Raw genomic sequence first — 25,682 nt, 5'->3', positions numbered from 1 at the left:
AAAGAATGTTGGATTTGGATTTGAATCCCAAACCTGCCACTTAATAATTGCAAGACCCTATATAAGTTATTTAGACTTTCTAGGCTTAATTTTCATCCCCTGTCAAATGAGAGAGCTAGATTAAACTACCTTTAAGGGATTGGCTACTAAATATATCTGTCCCTTAGAAAAGTTTTAGGCATTTTTGCCTCATTTTATAATGATTTATTAATTAAATGATATGTCATATCATTTAATATAATATAAAATTAAATGATATATAATTATGATATATAATTTTATAATGTGTCATTAATGAATACAGGAGCATGCTACTTGGTTCATAGAAAAAGCTAGAGTTAGATTCAGATAAATAGGGTTGTCCTGCCTCTAATAATATGTGTCACTAGACAAGTGATTAACCTATCTGATCCACAAGCAACTCTTTAAGACATTAAAACTGTCAACATGTTGAAATCTTTAATTGATAGAGGAAGTTCCCACCTCTCTAATTATAGTTATAAATAACATAAGAAAAATTAACAATATTTTCCTTAGCCTTAAAGTTGCATTTCTGAATCTAGTTGCTTATTTCTCAGTCTTCAATTTCTTAGTCTGATAAATTTATCTTCCACTAAATGCTAGGCTAAACTTTTGAAGAAGTGAGACATTAAAAAATAATATATTGTAGTTCTACGTAGGAAAGAAAATTATTGGCAGGAAAACAATAATCAACACTGGATAAAGATAAAGAGGAAATCATATAAAATGTATCATATAAATAAGCATTAAATAAAATTACTGTATTATTCATACCTGTGATTTTTTGTTCTTTCCTGCAACAAAATCTTTCTTTGACCTGACTGACTGCGTTACAATGACTTTGGAAGTAGTGCCAGCTAAATTGCTTCCAAAACGTTGTTGAAAAGCCTGGAGCTTTTGTTTTGATCTGAGGAACTCCTTGGATTTTCCTTAAAGAAAAAGATTAAGACAAAGTACAATATTAATTTACCAAACACTGTTTTTCAAACATATATTAATATTCATTTTTAACATGGTTACATGATTCATGCTCCTACTTTCCCCTTCACCCCCTGCACTCCCCCCACCCATGGCCTATGCAGATTTCCACTGGTTTTATCATGTGTCATTGATCAAGACCAATTTCCAAATTCTTGATAGTTGCATTGATGTGGTAGTTTCGAGTCTACAACCCCAATCATGTCCGCCTAAACACTGTTTTAACAAGTAATTGTCTCCAACTCACCTTGCCTCTCCTACATACTTACACATAACATATATATCTAGTGGTTTTTAATATTAATTTCTCAAATGGCGATCTATGAAAAAATCATATATTGGTAATCACAATTCACAGATTTTCTCAATTATTGAGAAGATTCTACCTTCGGGTAAGTGCCTGCTGGTAAAATTAGCTTACCATGTGTTTGAATTCAGGCAATTTAATTTCCTTTATCCTTTTTCATTACCTGTAAAATGAGCTGGGGAGGAGAGAGTTGCTTCAGTAGTTCCATTCACTTCTAGATCTATGATCTTATAATGAGGGGAAGATATAGATAAAATGTGGTTGCTTCTCTCTTTCCACCATACAGCCTTGACTTACATTTAATAACCAGATCATTAACTGTGTAAGCCAATGAAACTAAAAAGTGATAGATTTGTTAGGCTGCACTTGACTGTAAGACCACAAGGGCCTAATGAGGCGTCGAGGGCTGATTTCATATATTTCATGACTGGAAATTACCTTGCAGGTTAAATGGCCCACATCCACATGTTGCATAAGGAAAAGAATAAAATCCAATGACTTATCAAAGTGAAACATTTAGCACAACAGAATTTAAACTTGGATTCCACATTACAAAATCACTTTTCTATTTATTAGACCATATAAAATATATACTCCAACTGTAATTGTACCTAAGATCTCTGGATTAAAATATAACAAATTTTTCAATCACAAATATTTCATGCAAAGAAAATAAATACCTTTGCAGCAATGTTCAACAAATCATTGTTCCGTAATGGAAAATACCCTGGCTTTTGAGTCAAGAATCTGTATTTAAACTTCTGCTTTATCACTTATTGGCTTTCTGATCTTAGGAGAGTTATTTTTTTCCTCCAAATTTCAGTTTCTTCAGTTATAAAATGAAGTAACTACATAAGGTGATCTCTAAGTTCCCTTTTCCCACTTTATGTGTATTCAGATTAATTAATACCTCTGCAACCATAGAGAAAGGTAACATTATTCAAAGAAAGTGATATTTCTTAGTACACATTTCTCACAATCAAAGCACAAGCATTTATTAAGTAGTTGCTATTTCCAAGCATTGTACTAGACACTGGAGATATAAGACAAAAGTAAGATAGTCCTTGCTCTCTAGGAGCTTAAATTGTATTAGGAAAACAATGTACGTGTGCGTGTGCGTGTGTGTGTGTGTAAATACAAAATAGCTAACATTGGCCTTGAAAGGGGAAAAAGAGGTGACTAGGAAAGACTCATGTAAAAGATTGGTCTTAAACTGAGTCTTGGAGGAAACTAAGGACTCCAAAAAGAAGAGATGAGAATGGATAGCATTCCAAACATGGGGAAAACCAATGCAAATTGAGGAAATGGAAAATGGAGTGTTGCATATGAGAAAACAGTCAGAAAACCAGTTTGACTGGATGGTAGACAGTATGATAGGAAGTAATATTTGTTAAAGATTGTAAAGATTCTTTGAGGCCAAATGGTGATCACTTTAAATTCTAAAGAAAGGGATTTGTATTTGCTTTTAGAGATATTCAAATGCTTCTTGAGTTTTCTGAGTAGTCAGCAGCACAGTCAGATTTGTACTCTAGGGAGATGACTTTGGTGACTTTGTGGGGGATACACTGTAAGATCATAAATGTAGAGACAGAATGAACCTTGAAGTTTAGATTTACTCTAACCTCCCCTTACAAATGAGGAGACTAGGACCCCAAATATTACAAGTATTAAGGAGCAATATTCTTGACTCATGATACAGTTCTTTCCAATATACCACATATATTTTCTTAGAGGAAAAACTGAAGTTTAGGGCCCAATTTAGCATATGTAGCCATCTTTTTGCAAGTGGCCATTTTATACAAGCAACATCAAGTTGGGGTTCAGAGTTTAGAACCCCAAAGAAGTCAGGAGTCAGTTGAAAGACCGTTAGAGCAGCGCTATAAAAGGAGGTAAATCCCAGGCAAACCAACTCAGTCCTGAGTTTGGGTGAAAGTTTGGAAGGGAGGTTTTTGGGTAAGTCTCCACTGAACCCTAGTAATCCTTTCCAGGATTGTAACTAGCCTGAACCATAGTGCTGTGTCTAGCCATTCCAGTCAATCTCTATCATAACCTGCACTCTACTATATCTATTTATCTACCACCTATCTCTCTCTCTCTCTCTCTCTCTCTCTCTCTCTCTCGCTCTCGCTCTCGCTCTCTCTCTCTCTCTCCATATACACACACACACACACACACACACACACATATATATATATTTATATGTATATATATATATATATAAAATCAAGTTATATTCTACATTAACTTTAACAAATCATCTCAGAAGACAAACATCAGCTACTTATCATCATCTGGCCTAACTAGCTCAGTTATCCATCATCGAGTAGATAGAAGCTGTAACCAAGCTGAGTGTGGAACTCCACCAATTTTCCTGAAAGGGGACAGCCTAAATTCTAGTCATCTAGATTTAGTGTTAGACTTCCCTTAATCTTCTCTCCTTCCCCATCTTACCTAAGATCCCAGTATCCTTAGTTTATACCTTCCTCAGTTAATTAAAGAAGTTACCTGCTATAAAGAAGCTTTCAGGGAAAAGCTTTGGTTTGCTGTTTGGTCCTTCACCTTCAAAAGAATTTCTCCATACTGTCTAAATTTGGCAGTTGGGGGAGTCTCCTTACTGTGGGGGATTCTCATAGCCTTTCCACACAAGTTCTAGCCTCTGAATTATTCCTTATCAACTTGAGATACCAACATTATTGGCAGTATTCCATCATAACCATATATAACATCTGAAAAAAATTTCTAGTTGAAATCCCTGAGGGAGCCATTGGGCTTGGGCCCTCGTTGTTAAGGATTCTCTAAGTTCCTGCCTTCTGGGGGACTGATACAACTGACCCTAAGATTGTCCAACCCCACAGGTTGAGCTGTGGAGCTTCTAATCATTCTGCAGTCTGAGAATCATCTTGACATATATAATTTCCTTTCAGAATTATAATAGTATTAAGATTTGAAATAGGGCATTTGCATACATGCCTTATTTTAATAAAGCGGCACAACTCACCCTCTGTAGAAGACTTTGTCCTCTCATAATGGTCACTAAGAGGCTTATTAGAATGCCAGTGAATAAGTTCATGAAATTCCTTATACTTGACCAAGGAAGTAACAACAGGGTCATCACTAGAAGATATAAAATACATACAATGTTAAAAGTACTCCCCCAGAACAGCATGATCTCTGAGGCCCTATAACATTTTAGTAGACTGAGCACATATACATCTGAAGGCATGTCATCCTAAATTCATAATCAAAGAGACCACAAGCATTTTCACCTAGAAATTTTCATATCTCATTCATTCTTATCCAATTCAACTCAATAAACATTGATTAAGTGCCTGGTTGGAATACAAACATAGGCAAAAGACAGTCCTTGATCTCATGGAATTTATAATATGAAGGGGGAGACAACATGCAAACAAATACATAGAAAGCTAACTGTATATAAGATAAATAGAAAATAATTAATAGGGGGAAAGCACTAAAACTGATTTAAGATTTCAGTAGCAACTTAATAAGGAAGTCATAAAAGTAATAGTCAAAGCAGAGGAAGGAGAGTGTCCCAGGTATAAGGAATAGTCAGAAAAAGGAAAGTCAGTCATTAATTCAAAATCTATTTATGTGAGTTGCCACTATGGGTACACAACCAGCAAATGTGACATTCAGTCTCTTACCTTCTTAAAAAAGGAACCTGATCCAGCACGTCTCCAGCAAACTGTCTAACTATGGGTGATGTCACTGGAATAAAGCCCAAATTAGGTACCATTTCCTGAGAATCTTTTTGGAGATAAGAGAAAGAAAACAAATATGACAAGCATTATTAAATGACTACCATATGCCAGCTACCATGCCCAGAAGTGGAAATATAAAGAAAGCAAAAGAGAGTCCCCCACTCTCAAGGATATTTCAGTCACAATAAGGGGACAATGTAAAATCATGTACAAACAAGATATATTTAGAATATATTTGAGATAGTCAGTAGAAGGAAGAGATTCGTATTAAGACTGTTTGTAGAAGATGGGATTTTATCTAGGACTTAAAAGATGTCTGGGAAGTCAGGGAAAAGAAAGAAAGTATTTCTGACATGAGGAACAGCAGTAAAAAAGGCTAAAGTAAAAAGATGGCGTCTTATGCAAGGAATAGCAAGGAAGGAGAATAGTGCCACTATATCATAGATGGAGAGCAAGATAAAAACAAGGTGTAAGAATGCAAAAATAAGAAAGGGAAGATTGTGAAGGACTTTGAATGCCAAAAAAAGATTGGACTATTCACTTAGTTCACTGAGTGTTCTGTTTATTCATTTGGAAAACAAAGTGACTGGACTTGATTTCTAAGTGGTCTTTATAATTTTCTGCACAGTCTGCCACATAGTATTAGCAAATATCACTGCCTCTCATACACACTCCTAATCAGCAAGAGGAGATGAATGTGTTCCCATAGAAAAATGAATTACTTCAATCATGTATTCAGATTTCTAAAAATTATAGAAAAATGACATAAAAAGGGAACAAAGAACATTGAGAGTGACTGTTTTATTCTCATTTGACCCAACCTGATTTCATTTTTTCTATACTTGTCATAATGGGCACTCCATATTTACATAGTCTTTGTCAGTTCATTTACAACAGTAGGTATTCTAAGATGAGGGGAAAGTAATACAATTATTTCTTTCCTTAGTAGATAAAATCTCCAAAATTATGGATATGCTCCTGGTGGATTTCAACAAATCATTTATATCCTCACTTGACAACAGCTATGTACCAAGTAAATTCAATAAACATTTTCAAAACACTTAGTGCAAAAATTTAGCAAAGCACTGGGGATGGAAAGACAGAAACAATATAGTTGCCTGCTTGTGCAGATATGATGTTTCCAGAAGATTTTCATTATGACTGTTATTTAAAAATACATTGAGAATATATTACCTTTAATTGGTGACTGTTTCTTTTGAAGGAAAAGTTGTTGTGTTACTCGGAGAGGCACTGATGGTCCAACATGAAACTCTCTTACCAAATGTGTTACAGCATTCCACAAGTCATGATAATCTGCCTCAATGGCTTTTCCCAAATCCAATTGTAAACCTAGACAACAAAAAACAATTGTGAAATCTAAACAGGATCTGTATATACATATATGCATGTGCATATATGTAACAATGTATTTAAAGAATTCAGAAAACAAGTGAGAGTGGTTATATAGGTTGACACAGAATGAAATAAAAGGAACTAGGAAAATAGTGTCAAGAATGATTAAATGGAAGGAACAAGAAAAATAGAAAAATTAAATTCTATGGATTTTTAATATTTAGGTTTGACCTGAGGGAAGATATGAGAACTTGAAACTCAATGTCTTGCATAAACTCAAAAATTGTCAGAGATGACCAGTGTGTGGGTTGGTTTTAATGAACTGATTTTTTAAATATCCTTTTTATGTTTTCTTATAAATGGCAGCTCACTGAATGGGGAGGAGAAGATACAAAATGCATGCATATAAACAACAAATGAGAATAAATTAATGAATAAGTAGAGGGAAATTGAAAATATAAGGTTAAAAAGTTCAACATAATAAAGTCATACCTTGGATATATTCATTTTCATAGTAATAAGCAATATTCTTCCACAATGGGCCATCATTTATATCACAAACATAAGTGAAATCCACATTCCATGTTTCTGAACTTTCCAAATTCCTTAGAACAAAAAATTCACACCACTTTTTCTGAAAATAGAAAATAAATTGTAAACTTTTTTTTTCCTTTTAAAGATATATTAACAGAATTACATATCTTTTTGGCCTGGGACTGAAATTTTATCAATTATACAGAATTATTAGGGAAGAAACTTCTTGTCCTAATGTAAAATGATACCTATACTGAAATTTAGATTCTTTGTTAAGTCTCCAGGATGAGAGAGCTAAATGAATATTCCAAGTCACAAAGCCCATTATGTATCATAGATCATTCTTGAATCCAGGTCTTGCTAACTTGGAAGGCAGCCTACCAAATTGATTCTTAGGATTATCTAAATTCTGTGCTAAAAGAAAGCATAAGCAGGACAAGAAGTTTGATAAAGATTATTTATCTATCTTACTGGATAGTACTTGCTATGATGTAGTCATAAGCATGATGACCTTAGAGTCAGTAGGGACCTGAGTTTGAACATTACTCCTCATTCTTGTTATTTGTCTGGCCATGATCAAGTCAATTATTCTATCTGAAATATTTTATTATACTATCTCATTTTTTAAATGGGAATGGTAATCATCTCTTTGGTATTTAACTCCCTAGTTGTAAGGATGAAATGAAATTATTCTCTTTGCAAATATTTAAGTATTATAAAAAATGTCAGGTATTAATATTGATATAAAGCTGTACATCTACATACGAATCAGTGAATCAAAACATATTTAAGTATTTACTAGCACTATTGTGAGGCTTTGTGCCAAATGCTGGGGATACAAATGAAAAGGACAAAAACCTGCCCTCAAGGAGCTCACACTCTAGTGAAAGATATATAAATATTTATTTATACAAATTTATGTGTGTATGTATAAGCATGCAATACTGTCAAGAATATCTCATTTGACTCTTTACCCTGAGGAAAGAATAATCCTAGGATTTAAGAGTTGGAAGGAAACTTGAAGATCAACCAATACCACTTCCTAATTTTATAGATGAGGATATTGGTGTATTGAAGAGAACTGGCTTACTCAAAATTGCAGACTGCATTAAAGAAGCAAGAATTTCTCATACCTTTGGCTGAAATTCCAGTACTCACTCCAGTAAGTTGTGCTTTCTCTGCTTAGACCTAACCCTTGTCTTGGTCAGATCCAGCAGGAATATTATATCCAGGCAAGGTAGAGAGTGTTTCATAAATATATATATATATATATATATATATATATATATATATATATATATATATATATAGCCCTCATGGCCTATAATTAGATTCCTTTGCAAAAGAAATTAAAAGATATGGTCTGTAGAAAGAGATATAAAAAGCAATTTTGCCATTTATGGAGAGAGAAAGAGAGAGGGAGAGTAGAAGAAGAAGAAGAAGAAGAAGGAGGAGGAGGAGGAGGAGGAGGAGGAGGAGGAGGAGTCTTTATCTTTCACATTGAAGATGTCCTTGAACAAGATGTCAGCCATGGTGGGACACAGAAGGTGAAGGAGGCCTAACTAACATAAGTGTGAGTCTGTCTTGAGACCGGTACAAGACCAAAGGCTGTACATGCACAGAAAATATAATATCTGCATAAGATAACTATCAATTGCCAGTATAAACTGTAAGTTCCTTGAAAGAGGAGCTGTATTTAACCTATTTTTGTATCCCCAAAATTTAGCACAGGACCTGGTATATGCTTAATAAATATTTATTGACAGATTTATGTCTGAAGTGAGTAGCCTGCTTTCTCCACAGAGGTATAAAACTGACTGCACTGTGAGTTCTGAAGAAATGAAGAAAATAGGAAAAGGAGAAAGGGAGGCAAGAGAATTCAACTATCAAAGTTTGATAACTTCACTATTAGGAAACCTTTCCTTTGTTGACACTTTAAATTATGCAATATTATGATTCCTCACAACATAGTATACTGTACCAAGAGCAAAAACAGAAGTCTGAAAACTATTTTTCTGGTGGTTCAAAGATGTACATTATTAGCCATTTGATGTATCTATTAGCTTCCTATTTTAACCATTTTTCCTCTCAAAATATAAAATCCAACCGTTTCTGAAGTGCACATGTATCTACTTTCACTCTGGTTCCTTCCTCCATTTGTCCCTCTAACTTTCCGGAAAGAGACGAGAAAGTAATAATCCTTATGGAGAATCAAATCATCTCAATTTACTGGCTTTGCAAAAGTCAACATGCTAACGTAAAACAAATGCCTAAAATGTCATTCATTTAATAATAAGGATAGCAAACATTTGTCCAGCACTTCAAGATTTACAAAGCACCTTGTAAACATCTCATTTTTGCCTCAGAGTAATCCTGAAAAGTAAATACTATTTATCACCATTTAATAAAGGAATATATTGAAATAGACAGAAGTGAAGTGGCCGGATGACACAGCTAATGTGTTTGAAGTGAGATCTGAAGTAAGTTCTTCTTAAATCAACAAAGTCTTTAATAATGTCAGTGAAATTTGCAATACCTCCAAATCCTATAAATCAGTCTTCCTATGATTATCATCAATGAATTCAAGAATTAGAAATCCTACCAAAATCTCATTCTAAGTGTGGGTTTTGGATTAAGGAGGTTGAGGAGAAGAAAGCCTAGATCTGTGATTACATTGACATAACATCTCTCAGGGAAGAAACTGCATTTTCTAGCACAGACCCTACCTTTTCTGCAGCATATGTATGATCTTTGGGAATTTCTTGGGACAGTGAAAGGGTAAATCTAAGAGGCAGAAACTGAGGAAGTCGTCCTGACTAAGTTCTTCCTTTTCTTTATTCCTATGCCACATGGCTCTAGTAAAGAGAAATTAAAACCCATCAGAACATACAGCAGTGCTACTAGACTAAATGATTACCATGGGCTTGATATCTAGATTGGGAGGTTTTCAACTACTGGCTTTATGATGGTAGATTGCCTAGTGATTTAGGGTTTATGAAATGCATTCCTCACTATAGTTCCAAAAGATGGGTGATAACTAGATCCATTCTGAAATCTCTTAAATCTCAGAAAAGTATAGCAAAAAATATTTTCCTAACCCTCTGATTAGAAAATCAATCCATTGATCATTTCCCAAGGGGTTAACAATGCCCATATGAATTAATCTATTTTTAAAGTTATTTCAAATAAGTATATGTAGAATAGCAAGAAAATGTATTTTAAACACTCCAATGTTTACCATTTGCAAGAAAGTAGAAATTGTGTCTTTCCAGGAAGAAGTGATGGCTCTGGTACAAGCTCTCTGAGAAAGAGGCAAATGGAGCAGAAAAACCACACTGAGGCAATACATTCTGCATAGATCTTGAACTTCCTTCAATGATGCCAAATGATTCTGAATAAAGGAAATAATAAAGATTTAGTTCACCACCCTCCTTGAACTAAAGAAAGGCCATAATTGTCATGGAACCATGAGAGTCATGATATCACAATGGTATTCATCACTTTGGAAGTATGTTGGCATTTCAAATGATTCATAGTACTGGAAGACTAGAAGCAGATGGCAAAAATGGTTAATATGTGATATAGCAGATAAATTTACAAAGGAAATATTTTATGAGCATTTTGATCTCTGGATGGAAATCTTAGCTTTGTAGATACTTGCCAATGGGCTTAACCTATTGAAGCCTAGCAGTGTTATCCCATTATTTCATAATTCTGGTGCTAAATAAAATGAAGAAATTCCTAGCAGTTAAAAAACAGAAAAAGAAAAGTACATATGAAACAAAAAATCTCAATTTCATATAGTTTTTCTTCTAAGTTAAAAATTAAATTGAATATGTTAATTTTAAGAGACTGTCCAGGCTAGGTGGCAAGTTGCGCAAAATCAGGGGGTTAGCTTTTTTTGTTAACTATATTTCAACATTGATTTCCATTGTAATCTTAGGTAATTTGTTTATTGATATAAAACCATTATTCAATTAAGTATGCATAAACATTATCAAAATGCCAAAGTCCATGCCACAAAAAAATGCAAAGAATCCCTGGAATAGGTAATGTTTTATCTGTAACCAATTTTATATATTCAATGAGTCTTAAAGAAAAAGACAACTCTGATTATTTCCAAAGACCAACAAATTAAAATGAATTGAAGTAGAACCTCACAATAATCAAATTGATCAAAATAATTTTAAAACAACAAAGCTAAACATTGTAATAATTATGGATAAATAACATTTACACATAGCTGACTGACTGGAAAATTTGAAGGTTTTTGTAGTTGTATATAGAGAAATCTAACATTACTCAGTAAGGGTCAAAAAAAAATAATCAGGTCCATTGAATAATTGTATGGTTGGGGATATTGCCTGATTTTTTTAGCTTAAAGAATTATCTTCTGAAATATTTTCATTAGATTATGTGAAATAACAAAATCATAAATAAAAACCTAAAACCAATCATTCATAAATGTCCAAACAATAAAAAAATTGTGGAATTGTGGTAAATTAATGTGAATATTGTCATTTCTTACAGACATAAGGAGGGAGACAGAGTAAGGAATACTGAAGTGGCGAGTGTAGTTGAACAATGGAAATTATGGAGAGTCTGAGAGAGGAAAGATAGAAAAGGGTTGGATTATCAAGACAAAAACAAGATCCTTGAGGTAATAAATGCCACCATATTTTACTGAATAGGAAGGTGATTTTGTCACCTACCCTTCAGGAAAATCATTTTTGTTACTGAATAGAGAATAAATTGGAATGAGGAAAATCTTGAGGCAGAAATGCCAGTTAGAAGGCTCTTAAAATAATCCAGAAAAGAGATAATGTATGTGATTGTATAAATGAAGAGAAAGGGATATATAAAAGAGATGTTGCAAAGGTAGAAACAAGATTTGACAGTGCTTGGGCATATGGAGTGAATGAGAAGTCAAATAAACCACCAGGATCAAGAACTATATTGAAGATGATTTTGTCTTTGACAGTAACAGAAAAGTACAAAAAATGAAAAGGGAGAGATAATAATTTCCATTTTGAAAATGTTGAAATTGAGATGTACATAGGACATCAAGATCATTTACTCATTTCTTTTATGATATTTATTAACTGACTATTAGGGGCAAGATTGGAGAGAAGGTACCTGCCTGATCTTGACCAAATTCCTCTCTAAACAACTTTAATATAATGCTTCAAAATTAATTCTGACGTGGTAGAACCCATAAAAGGATGAAATGACAGTTTTCAGTCCAAGATAACCTAAAACATTGTCACAAAAATTCTATCACACTGAGTTGGAGGCAGAACACAGACCAGTGTGCCAAGGCAGGCCCCACCTCAGCATACTGGCATAGGCCTTAGGGGAGCTGAATCAGTAACAAGGGCTTCCAGAGATCTTAGCCATAGATGGTAAAAGAATTGGACAACTGGTTTCTTTGCAGGCTTCAGGTACAGAATTCTATTACATTGTTGACAAAGATCCAAGTCACAGTGCCACTTTACAATCCAATGGTGAAGAGGAGAAGTAATATGCACTAGCACTTGTGGCCACAGGGGAGCAAATGTTCCAGGTCAGAGAAGAATGCTATTGGTTGCTCAAAAACCAGAGCTTAGGCCAGAAGAAGAGTAAACATATCTCTCCAAAGATCATAATGCTGCCTGGGAAAAAACTGAAAAGTTATTGATCCCCAGAAGTAGCTTTGAAAGCAGCTGTGGAGAGAACCTGAAGTTTGAAGCAGAGTTTCCTTCACTATAGGAATGGAGTCCACTTGTACAAGTTGTATTAAGTTAAAAGACAAGAAAAAATTTGTAAAATGATCAAACAACAACAAAACTTAAAATAGAAGCTTATATTTATGATAGGGAAGACCTAAACAGAAACACAGGAGAAGTCAACAAAGTCAATACTACTGTATCTAAAATATTAAATTGGTCTCAAATTCAAAAAATAATTATGAGTTCAAAAAGGATTTTAAAAATCAAATAAAATAGGAGAAAACAGGAGAACACTAAATAAAATTGGAGTAATGAGAGTGAAGCAAGAAAATCATGAAAAAAGTATTGAGAGTTTGGTAAAGGTGGGACAAAAAATGCTCAAGAAAATAACACGTTAAAAACAGAATAGGACAATTGATATAAACACAAAAATCCACTGAAGATAAGAACTCTTTTAAAAAGAAGGTAATAAAGCTCACTGAAGAAAATGATGCCTTAAAATTAGAATTGGGCAAATGGAAGCTAATGACTCCATTAGACCTCAAGAAATAAAGTCAAAAGAATGAAAAATGGGCAAAAATTTGAAATATATCATTGAAACAACAATTGACCTGGAAAATAAATCTAGGAGAGGTAATCTAAGAATTATCAAACCATCTAAAAGCAATGATTTTAAAAGAAAAAGAGCCTACACATTGTCTTTCATGAAACTGTCAAGGAAAACTACCCTGATAAGCAGAGGATAAAATACAAATTGAAAGAAGCTGCCATTCACATCCTGAAAGAAATTCCAAAATAAAAACTTTTCAATTCCAGAAAGCCCAGGGAAAGAAGAATATATTATAAGCAGACCAAAAAGAAACAGTTGAAATATGATGGAGCCACAGTCAGGATAACACAAGACTTAGCAGCTTCTACATTAATGGATCAGAGGACCTACAAAAGGCAAAGGACCTAGAACTATAAAAAAGAATCATTTACCCAGAAAAACTAAATACAGTTCTTCAGAGGTGAAAAATGGTCATTCAATGAAAGAAAGGACTTCCTAGCATTCTTGATGAAAAGACAAGAATTTAATAGAAAAGTGACTCTCACTATAAAACTCAGAAGCATAAAAAGGGAAATGGGAAAGAAATCATAACAGATTCAACAATGTTAAATTGTTTACATCCACACATGGGAAGATGACACTTTTAACTCTTAAGAATTTTATCTTTATAAGGCAGTAAGAAGGAAAATATAGAAATAGAGAACAAGGGTGTGATTTGAATAAAATGGGATGATATCTAAAAAAATGAAGGAGTAAGAAACAGGGATACATTGGATGAAGGATTATGCAGAGTTGAATGGGATAAATTATCTCACATAGAAGAGCTGTAAAAGCTTTTACAGTGAAAGAAAAAGTGGAAGAGGAGGGGAAGGGAGCACTTGGACTATAATCTTATCTGTCTAAGATCAAAGAGTAAAAAACCTACAAGCTTAATTGAATATAAAAATCTTACCCTACCAGAAAGTAGAATGGGAAAAGGTTAAGAAAATGGGCTTATGATAGAAGAGGTGGTAATCAGAAAAAAAAAAAAACGGTTTTGAGTATAGACAGTATAAAAGAAGAGAGAGTAGGATAAACAGTTGGAAAATACACTAATGAATAATATAGGATAATCAAAATAGTGCAAATATTTTTTACAAATCTCTCTAATAAAGGCCTCATTTCTCAAATCCATAGGTAAATGAGTTGAATATATAAGAATACAAGTCATTCCACAATTGATAAATGGTGAAAGAATATGAACAGGCAGTTCTAAGACAAAGTAATTAAAGCTCTCTATATTCATGAAAAAAATGCCTTAAATCAATGAAAATCAGAGAAATGCAAATTAAAACAATTCTGAGGTACTATCAGATTGGCTATTATGACAGAAAAGAAAATTGACAGAATGTGGAGGGGATGTGAGAAAATTGAGACACTAATGCATTGTTGGGGAAATTGTAAATTCCAAATAATGTGCAGGGGAATTTGAATCCATGCCAAAGAGCTATAAAACCACATAAAACCTTTGGCCCCGCAATACCTTCATTATATCCCATCATATCCCAAAGAGATAAAAAGCAAAGAGGAAAAGGACTTATATTTTATACATATGTATATATATATATATATACATATATATGCATATATATGATTAAAATGTAGTATATAATTATATTGTGCTGTAAGAAATAATGAGCATGAGGATTTCAGAAAAATCTGTAAAGACACAAACTTGTGCAGAGTGAAAAGCAGAAACAGGAGAACACTAAATAAAATTACAGCAATATTTTATAATGAGCAACTGTAAATAACATTCTCAACAATACAAAGATCCAAGATCATCCCCAAAGGCTTGATGAACAATGCCAACTGTTTCTAAACGAAAACTTGATTGAATTTGAATCTAGACCAAAGCATATTATTTCATTTTCTTTGATGTATTTTACATTTTCTTCCAAAAAAGGATGAATGTAGAAACATGTTTTACTTAATTCTACATGTAAAAACTATATCAAACTATTTACCATCTCAGCAAGAGAGGAAGAGAGAAAAGGAGGAAGGAAGAGAACTTGGGCCTAAATTTTTTTAAATAAAATTTTAAAATAATTTACATATAATCAAAGAAAATAAAATATTAAATGAAATAAAATAATTAACTTTTCATGAAGAATCTGTTTTTTATGTCTTGAGAAATGAATGGCAGTAAATAGAGAATTTCTTTAAAGAAAATACTTATTAAGATAGTATAAACATTTCTAAAGTTAAAAACAAAGTTGTTAAATAACAGAATTAAATCTCACCTTAGGTATATCAATTTCTGAAGAACATTTCTCCTTTCTCTTTTCTAAGAAATGGTAGTACATTTTCAAAGACAAAGAACATGATAGGACACAGAGAATACGCTGAATATCAGATCCTTTTGGCCAGAGGACCTGAAGTTGGCCAATACTCCAATATATCTACCATGAAAGAAAATGATCACAATTTTAGAATAGTATTTTTGGAATAAGGTGTTTTTACCTGAGAATTCTTCTGAATAAATGGTCTTCAGTGAAAAATTCATTGGCATTGATATATTGTTCAAAACATGTTATTTTTCATATTAACTGAAGATATGGTCTATAGCTCTCCTCTACTTCTGAACTCCAGAGCTCAAGATATCCACTAGTCTCCAATTTCCCCAGTAGCAAGGATTATAGGAATGGGCCATGACCTTAGATCCCTGTTGGTGAATCTATGGCATGTGTGCTGGAGGGGACTGCTCTTCTCCCCCTCTTCACTGCACCTAAGGACATTTTTCATTTCACCTACCCTTCTGCCCAGCAGCCCACTGGAAGTGCTTCTCCCCTCCCCTGTCTGGGGTAAAGAGATAGCTTACATGTAGTGTGAGGGTGCATTTTGGGCACTCAGTCTATAAAAAGGTTGCCATCATTGCCCTAGATAGAGATACTTAACAATTGAGAAATTTTCCTATATCTGTTTCTCTATAGCTTCAAATTATTGTTCCTAGGACTGTCCACTGAGGACAAGCAAAACAAGTCTAAATTTCTGGTATAGTGAAGTATAACAAATGTTTTCATATGGCTATAATACACCAACTAAGTCTTTTCTTCTTCAGAGTAAACTGTTCCTTCAAACTATCCACCAATGGCATGGTGACATTTTCTAGAGGGACATTAGAGGTACATAGAACATTGAGCCTGGAGTGAATTTTCAAAGAATCCTATCTGGGCTCAAGTCAAAGATAAAAAAAAAACCTCCTAATAATTAGAGGTATGTGAAAGTTAAACAGGATTCTTCAAGAGGCAAAGGCTGGATGGATTCTTTAGGTTTTTTTGTCTCATGGAAGCTAAACTAAATGGTCTCTAAAGTCCTTTTGTAATTCTAAGATTCTGAAATTCTATTTTCAAGGTCCTTCTCTATCCTAATTATTCCCTATGGATATTTCTGTACTTGGAATTTCCTTGCTAAAATGGACTCTTCACAACTAAATATCATATTTCAGAAATGGTCCAAGTAGACTATAGTTGGACAATGATCTTTCACTCTGGATACTGAACTCCAGACAATTTCTGAACATAGCCTATATGTTCGTTAGTCATTTTGCATGATTGACTCATATTGAATTTGTAATCACTCAAATCTCTCAGATTATTTTCCCATGTACAGCTATGCTTACCTAATATTTTAACTGTGAAGTTGCTTTTGAATCCATGTAGAGCAGATTCCCAAAGTGAGTGCTACCACCCCCTGGTGGGTGCTACAACGATCCAGGGCGGGCAGTGATGACCACACTTTTTTTGTATTACATTCTATTCTGAGTTCAACAAATAGTTTCATAATTTCCAGGGGCCACTAAGAAATATTTTTTTCTGGAAAGGGGGTGGTAGGTAGTTTGGGAACCACTGATATAGAGCTTTACATTTATGTCTAATAAATTTTAACTTAATATATTTGACCCACTTACCAGTTCTTTTTATATTTTGATTCCTGCTGAAACTAATGGCTTTAATTGCATTTAGAAATAAAACATTTGGGCTCTTACATTATTGTTTTTTAAAATTCTATCAAACTTTTAACAAAAGAACAGGAGCTTTAGTACCTCTTCTTCCAGGCTGTTGAACTTATATTGATCAAACAAAGGTGTCAGTGCTGTAACACTGGATGTTTTCAAATGTTCAATAATAGTTTGGTACGCAAACTCTATTTCCTCTTCATTCTATAAAAGGGAATAAATCACCTGGATTATTTTAGTTTAGCATATAATTATTCATTCAGAATAATTCAGGTCTTTCATTAGGATATATAATAGAAAGTCATAAATATTTCTATGTAAAATGAACCTATAAAATTATCAGTTGGATCATGACATCATCAGTGTGGACATTATTTCTTCTATGGGTACAGATAATAATTCTTCAATGCCTTTGTATAATATATAATTTTTTGTCCAAGTCTTCCATAAAGGATCCACTCAACGTGCTTGAAATCTTCATCTCGGTTACAGCTTATTTTATGAGTACCAGCAGACTAGATAGCCATTTGTGAGACAGAGTTGTCCTTCATTCTTTTTCTATTATTGCTCAGATCCTTTTACCATTAAATATTTTCTAGACTGCTACCCCTCGTAACATGTCTCACATGTAAGTCATCATTAGAAATATGCTGCCTATTTCATAACTACCACTAAATTCCTATTGGTATTAAAAATAAATTTGTTTGTGACACTAAAGAGTTCAGAACCTTCAAAAGCATGGCTTATTTTCCCAAACACAATCCATTCTGGTTCCTTCTACTATTTAATTCTGGACCTGGCTAATATACAGTGAGTGTGTGTGTGTGTGAGTGTGTGTGTGTGTGTGTGTGTGAGTGTGTGTGTGTGTGTGTGTGCTGATGCACAAAATTAATAGAATGGTTCTCAAACTTAAATGGAATAGTCAGGAAGATAGAATATTGCATCTATGTCTGATTACTAATTTCCTTTAAGTAAGCATGGATCTCTTTAAGGAGGTCCTATAAATTTTGGCAAGCATAAGTCTCTTTGTTTTATGGCACACTTGATATTAACATTGATAAAGTTGTCAAACAGTTATCCTTATTTTGTCAAAGAAAAAAATTTGCATGGAAGATAGTTTAATGCTACATCTTATTCCACTAAATTTTTTCTTTCCTTTTTTTTAATTAACAAGCACTTATTTTCTCTTCCATTTTTTAACATATACATACATATATATGTATGTATATATGTATATGTATGTATATATGTATGTATGTATAGTCAAGCAAAACAAATTCCATATTGGTCACATCCAGAAATATTTATCTTACTCTGCATTGTAAATGCATCACTTCTTTGTGAGGGGTGCAAGCATGCTTCATCATCAATCATCTGGAATTATGGTTCCAAATAATGAAATGTATATGGGAAAATGAGGAGGCAAGATCATTAAGAGGAATATCAAAAAGAATATCTAATGATAAGAGTCTTCCATTTGCATACTTTAAGGCCTGTTACAAAATGGTTATTAGTGAAACTATCTGCTTCATAACAAAAAATTAAAGAAATCGATAGGTGATCTAGAAAAGAAATTCAACCAAAAGAACATAATTGGACCGACAAATCCAATTGAGAAATCCAAATGACAAAAAATAAGATTGTATTTGTGTAAAGAACTCCTGCTGTTTGGAATGCAGAACAACACATGTTTTACAACTTAAAAGTCTCCAAGAATTGCTAAGGACACCAAGAAGTAAAGTGATTTGTTCAAGGTCATAGAATGGAACTCTGATTCTTGTGTTCCTAAACTCTCTAGTCAGCTCTGTCTACAATATCATGCTGTCTCCATGCCAAACTTTAAAAAACAGAAATTAGCAAAAGGATTTCTTTTAATGTACACTTCAGAAAGGGATTGAACTTAGGTCTTTACACACACACAAACACACTCACACACACACACAATGCTCCTCTGTTTCTTTTATAAATCACTCTCATTTTAATGAGTCTCCCAAACAACTTATAAGAAAAGTGTGCCTATTTCTCCATAATGTGTATACATAGATAGAGATATATATAGAATGCTAGGCAAACATGAATATATTTGAATATATCTGTATGTGCATCTATACGTGTGTGTGTGAGTATACACATGCACACATACATATATAACCCAATGGATCTCAGTTAGATCAGAGTTATGAAAAAATATGGTACAGGAAAAATAAAATAGAGAAAACAGAATGACTTTTTTTCTATTATATAAGGGGAATTAGCAGAGGAAGAGCCAAGATGCCAGTTTAGCAGTACCTTAAGTCATAATCTCTCCAACAACCCTTCCAAATCAATATTTATATCATGCTTCAAAGCAAACAGAAATCCAAACCCAACAAGAAGTCATGAGATTCTCCTACTGAAAACAACTTGAAAGGTGAGAGAAGTCCATCTATTTTCATGGAAAAAAGGAGAGGCACCCTCCCCCACCCACTTCACTAAGACCTACAACAAGACTGCTGACTTTGTGACCCAGGGCTTTGATGACAGCTAGCAGGGAGGAATTTTGGGGGTCACTAGGCAGGATGCTTCCCTCTCCTATCATGCCAAGACCTGGCTTTCTATGTAAGACCTGAACTGAGACTGCAGCTGTGAGGGTCTGTCTCTGACTCATCACACATGGTCTAGGGCTATAACAAGAGGAACAAGGATGGGAGCAATCTTGCTGGAAACCCTCATTCCCCTGGCTACAGTGAAAAATTTGCCCCAGGGCACACCAGCTGAGCTGGTTAGCTCAACCAGTTGAAACCAGTTTACCAACAAAGGATTGAGAAAAGAGAATGGGCATCAGGGAAGAAAAGCTCAAATACTCTGGTTCAGTAAATCAACAGAGGGGCACCTCTATATAGCCCTTAGAGCAGAAGAAAAGAAAAAAGGAAATAAAATGATTAACCAAGAAAGAAAAAAAAGCTCCAATGGATGACTTCTTTGGGGGGTAAGGACCAAAGAACAGAACCAGTGGATGAGGATGAGATCCAGGAAACATCAAGCAAAGCCACAAAATAAACAGAGTAAACTGTGGAGGAACTCAAACAAGAATGTAAAAATGAAATAAGACTGGTTGAAGAAAATGGCAAAAGGAAAATAGTAGCCTGAAAAGCAAAATAGGTCATCTGGAAACAGAGGCACAGCATTAAAAGCCAGAATTGATCTGCTAGAAAATGAAGCAAAAAATTCAGAAAAAGAGAAGAATGACTTGAAAGGAAGGATGGACCAAAAGGAAAAGGAGAATCAAAAGACTGTGGAAGAAAATCAGTCATTAAAAATTAGAACTGGGCAATTAGAATCTATTGACCTCACAGGACACCAAGATATAATAAAATAAAATCAAAAGAATGAAAAAATTGAAGATAATATGAGCCGCCTCATTGAGAAAACAATTGACCTGGAGAATAGATCCCGGAGAGACAATTTAAGAATCATTGAACTACCTGAAAATCATCAACAACAACAACAACAAAAGCCTAGCCATCATACTACAGGAAATTATCCAAGAAAAGTGTCCTGAAATCCTTGAACATGAGCGTAAGATAGAGACTAAAAGAATCCGCAGATCACCTCCACCATTTAATTACCAATTGACAACTCCCAGGAATATCATAGCCACATTCAAGAACTCCCAGGCCAAGGAAAAGTTACTGCAAGCTGCTAAAAAGAAACAATTTATATATCATGAAGCACCAATTAACATTACACAGGATCTAGCAGTATCCACAGTGAAGGACTGGAAGCCATGGGATATGATATTCTGGAAGGCAAGGCAACTGAGTCTACAACTGAGAATCAACTACCCAGCAAAACTGACTATATTCTTTCAGGGGAAAGTATGCTCATTTAATAAAATAGAATATTTACAACCATTCCTGAAAAAAAAAACAGACCTAAACAGAAAATCTGATGTCCAAATACAGAATTCAAGAGAAACACAAAAAGGTAAATAAGAAAAAGGAAAAATTTAAGGGGTTTAATAATGGTACATGGCATATATTCCTATGTGGAAAGATAATATCTGTAACTCTTAAAAATATTATTATTATCATAGTAGTTGGAAGAAGTATACCTAGAGGGTACAGTGGTAAGCTGTTTAGGAATGATGATATATCAAAAAAAAAAAAACACAAAAAACAAGGGGCAAAAAAGGTGATAATACTAAAAGAAATGGGAAGAGTGGTAAAATGGGGTAAAATGTGTTACATAAAGGAGCATAGGGTAGGAGAGCCTGGGGAGGAAAAAAAACAATACAATGGAAAGGAGGAAGATGTTGGCAACAGGTAATGCTTAAACCTCACTCTCATTGGAATTGGTTCAGAGATGGAAGAACAGTCAGATCCATTGGGGTATAGAATTGCCTCTTACCCTATAGAGAAGTAGAAGGCTAATAAGAAATGGAGTGATGGGAGGGGAGTAATACAAGGGAGGGAGAGGTTGAGCTCCATTCAAAAAGCCCTATGGTAAAAGGGGAATAAGAAGGGAGGTGGTGGGAAGGGGAGTAATGTAAGGGAGGGAAAAGGGGGAAGACTGACTAAAAGAAAAACACTGGAGAAGCATACTGATATAAGGTTCTGGGTTAAGATGGCGGAAGAGTGAGAAGCAGCTCTTAACCTCTCCTGACAGAAACACACAAAACTTCTCAAGGGGACATAAAAACAAGTCCAGACAAACGGAGGAACCCCACAATAGGGCACAGCATGGAAGGTACGTGGAATCGGGACATTTCCATGCTATAAAGGGATGAAACAGCTCTCACTAAATCTCAGGCTGAGCAACCACCCCCTCCACACACACCACCTATAGCGCTGAAGCCAGTTAAAAAGAAATAGAGCAAGTTTGGGGCACCCATCGAGTCATTGGCAGCTCCGGGGCCTGTTCCTGAGAGCAGCAAGACTTGGACCCCAAAAAGCTAAATAAAACACACAAACTCTGAGCGCGAGAGTAGGGCGCAGAGAATGCATTCAGGGCGCAGAGCGCAGGCTCAGAGCGCAGGTGCAGACAGAGGCGTGAATGGAGGCAGACACAGCCACAAGCTAAAGCTCTGAAACCCTGAGTGGGGAACCAGTGCATATAGGTATACGACTGTGGAAGCAGCGCCCTGAGACTTGTAAAGAAACCTCCGCAGAGGATCAAGCAAGGGGGTCCACCAGGGGGCTTGACCTTGGAAAAAACCAGAACTCAGACCTCAGGAGCCAAAAGACCATGGACAGACCCTGAGCGCGAGGATAAACCTGAGAAGCTGTTGGGCTAAAGATGGCTACCCAGTCTCAGGAAGTTCAGAAGAGAAAGATTAACAACAAGAAAAAGAAGTCTTTAACACTCGACAACTTTTATACAGCGACAATACAGACAACCGAGCAAACAGAGGATGAGAACAAACAAGCATCCAGACCCTCCTCAAATAAGGAAAACTCCTCACAAGCTATGGAAGAGTTCAAAACTGAGATTTTGAGGGAAATGGAAGAGATCTGGCAAGAAAATAACTGTTTAAAAGGTAGAATCTTGCAATTGGAAAGTGAGGCTCAGAAACCAAATGAACAGATAAGCAAATTGAACACCAGAAATGACCAGATTGAAAAGGAATACCAGAAGATTATAGCCGAAAACCAGAAGGTTATAGCCGAAAACCAATCCCTAAAAGCTAGAATTGAGCAATTAGAAGCTAATGATCTCTCAAGACAACAAGAACAAATAAAACAAAGTCAAAAAACTGAAAAAATAGAAGGAAACATGAAATATCTCAATGATAAAGTGACAGACCAAGAAAACCAGTCTAGAAGAGACAACCTGAAAATCATTGGTCTTCCAGGAAAACCAGAAATTAATAGAAACCTGGACTCCATACTAACAGAAATTATTCAGCAAAATTGCCCTGAAGTCCTACAACAAGAGGGCAATATAGACATTGAAAGGATCCATAGAACACCCCCGATATTTGATCCATATAAAAAAACACCCAGGAATATAATTGCCAAATTCAAGAGTTTCCAAGCAAAAGAAAAAATCTTACAAGAAGCCAGAAAGAGACAATTCAAATATCAAGGAGCACCAATCAGGATCACACAGGATCTGGCAGCCTCCACGCTAAAAGATCGCAAGGTTTGGAATACGATATTCAGAAAGGCAAGTGAGCTGGGCCTGCAACCACGGATCAACTACCCATCAAAATTGACTATATATTTCCTGGGGAAAATATGGGCATTCAACAAAAATGAAGAATTCCAGGTATTTGCACAGAAAAGACCAGGGCTAAATGGAAAGTTTGATATCCAACAACAAAAATCGAGAGAAACATGAAAAGGTAAATAAGAAACAGAAGGGAAAGAAAGAAAACATAATTTTTAAATTTGCCTTTTTAAGGGCCTCAGTGAGATCTAATTATCTGTATTCCTATGTAGAGAAATGTTATGTATAATTCTCTGTAGTGAACTCTATTCACTCTTGTAGTATTCACTATTATAGTAATCAGAAGAATAATTCACAGGGAGAGGGTGGAACTCTAAATAATCTAAGATGACATGGGGTATGGGAAAGAGGAGGTGAAGAGCAGGGGACACCAAGAGAAACTTGAGTGAATAAGAAAAATAGATTATTCTATTACACACAAAGAGGGCATGGGAAGGAGAAGGGACAAATACTATTATAAGAAGGAGAGGAAGAGAGCATTAAGAGGTAATAATCAGAGAAGCTATACTATCCATTGGGACATAAAACTCTTATCTAACCCTTCTGAGAAAGTCAGAAGGGATAAACCAAGGGGAGCAGGGGAGTGGGGAGGTCAAAAAAAGGGAGGGGAGAAGAAGGGAGAGGGAATTCATAAGGCCTTTAAAAACAAAAAGAGGGGGGAAAATAAGGGAGGGGGGAGAAAGGGAAGTTAATCAAGGGAGGGGATAAGGGATAGCGGCTTAATAGCAAACCACTGGTTTAAAAGGAAATACTATAAGAAAAAGGAGGTAGAAATAGGGGAGGATACGAAAATGTCAGCAAATGCACAACTGATGATTATAACTCTGAATGTGAATGGGATGAACTTGCTCAGGAAACGGAAGCAAGTAGCAGAGTGGATTAGAAACCAAAATCCTACCATATGTTGTCTACAAGAAACACATATGAGGCGGGTAGACACACTCAAGTTTAAGGTTAAAGGCTTGAGCAAAATCTTTTGGGCATCAAATGAAAAAAAGAAGGCAGGAGTGGCTATTATGATTTCTGACAAAGCCAAAGTAAAAATAGATATGATTGAAAAAGACAGGGAAGGTCATTACATCCTGATTAAAGTCAGTATAAACAATGAGGAAATAACACTGCTCAATATGTATGCACCAAGTGGCAGAGCACCCAAATTCATAAAGGAGAAACTGGCAGAGCTCAAGAAGGAAATAGATAGTAAAACCATACTAGCGGGAGATCTAAATATTCCTCTGTCAGATCTAGATAAATCAAACCGAAAAATAAATAAGAAAGAGGTAAGAGAGATGAATGAAGTCCTAGAAAAATTAGATCTAATTGATATGTGGTGAAAAATAAATGGGACAAAAAGGAATACACCTTCTTCTCAGCTGCACATGGCACATTCACAAAGATTGACCATGTTATAGGGCATAGAATCATTGCAAACAAATGCAAAAGAGCAGAAATAATCAATGTAACCTTCTCAGATCATAATGCAATAAAAATAATAATTAGTAAGGGCACTTGGACAGGAAAATCAAAAACTAATTGGAAATTAAATAATATGATTCTTCAAAACCAATTTGTCAAAGAAGGAATCATAGAAACAATCAACAATTCCATTGAAGAAAATGACAATGATGAGACATCCTATCAAACTATGTGGGATGCGGCCAAGGCAGTACTCAGGGGGAAATTTATATCCTTGAGTGCATATATTAACAAATTAAGGAGGGCAGAGATCAATGAATTGGGCATGCAACTCAAAAAATTAGAAAGTGAGCAAATTAAAAATCCGCAGATGAAAACTAAATTAGAAATACTAAAAACCAAGGGAGAAATTAATAAAATCAAAAGTAAAAGAACTATTGAATTAATAAATAAGACTAGAAGCTGGTACTTTGAAAAAAACAGAAAAAATAGACAAAGTACTAGTCAATCTAATAAAAAAAGGAAAGAAGAAAACCAAATTGACAGTATCAAAGATGAAAAGGGAGACCTCACCTCTAATGAAGGGGAAATTACGGCAATCATTAAAAACTATTTTGCCCAATTATATGGCAATAAATATAACAATTTAGGAGATATGGACGAATATTTACAAAAATATAAACTGCCTACATTAACAGCAGAAGAAATAGAATACCTAAATAATCCCATATCAGAAAAAGAAATTGAATAAGCCATCAAAGAACTCCCTAAGAAAAAATCGCCAGGGCCTGATGGATTCACAAGTGAATTCTATCAGACCTTCAAAGAGCAAATAACTCCAATACTATACAAATTATTTGGTATGATAAGCAAAGAAGGAGTCCTA

At 34.8% G+C, this 25,682-nt stretch overlaps 1 protein-coding gene across 1 annotated transcript in view; it reads right to left on the bottom strand.

Annotated features, from left to right (window-relative positions):
- The window catches only part of LOC123252311 (probable ATP-dependent RNA helicase DDX60), a 106,730-nt gene that overhangs the window by 71,709 nt on the left and 9,339 nt on the right, over positions 1 to 25,682 (bottom strand). The window contains exons 4-12 of the mRNA XM_044681679.1: positions 17,258 to 17,374; positions 15,456 to 15,614; positions 10,154 to 10,306; positions 6,874 to 7,015; positions 6,223 to 6,378; positions 4,972 to 5,074; positions 4,305 to 4,420; positions 1,745 to 1,771; positions 796 to 950 (exon numbers count right to left, since the gene is read on the bottom strand). Coding sequence (XP_044537614.1) covers positions 796 to 950; positions 1,745 to 1,771; positions 4,305 to 4,420; positions 4,972 to 5,074; positions 6,223 to 6,378; positions 6,874 to 7,015; positions 10,154 to 10,306; positions 15,456 to 15,614; positions 17,258 to 17,374 — 1,128 coding nt within the window. The remainder of the gene's footprint in view (positions 1 to 795; positions 951 to 1,744; positions 1,772 to 4,304; positions 4,421 to 4,971; positions 5,075 to 6,222; positions 6,379 to 6,873; positions 7,016 to 10,153; positions 10,307 to 15,455; positions 15,615 to 17,257; positions 17,375 to 25,682) is intronic.

The sequence above is a fragment of the Gracilinanus agilis genome, chromosome 6 (genome assembly GCF_016433145.1).
Source record: "Gracilinanus agilis isolate LMUSP501 chromosome 6, AgileGrace, whole genome shotgun sequence".
NCBI classification, from domain to species: domain Eukaryota; kingdom Metazoa; phylum Chordata; class Mammalia; order Didelphimorphia; family Didelphidae; genus Gracilinanus; species Gracilinanus agilis.
This window is presented reverse-complemented; position numbering and strand designations above follow the sequence as displayed.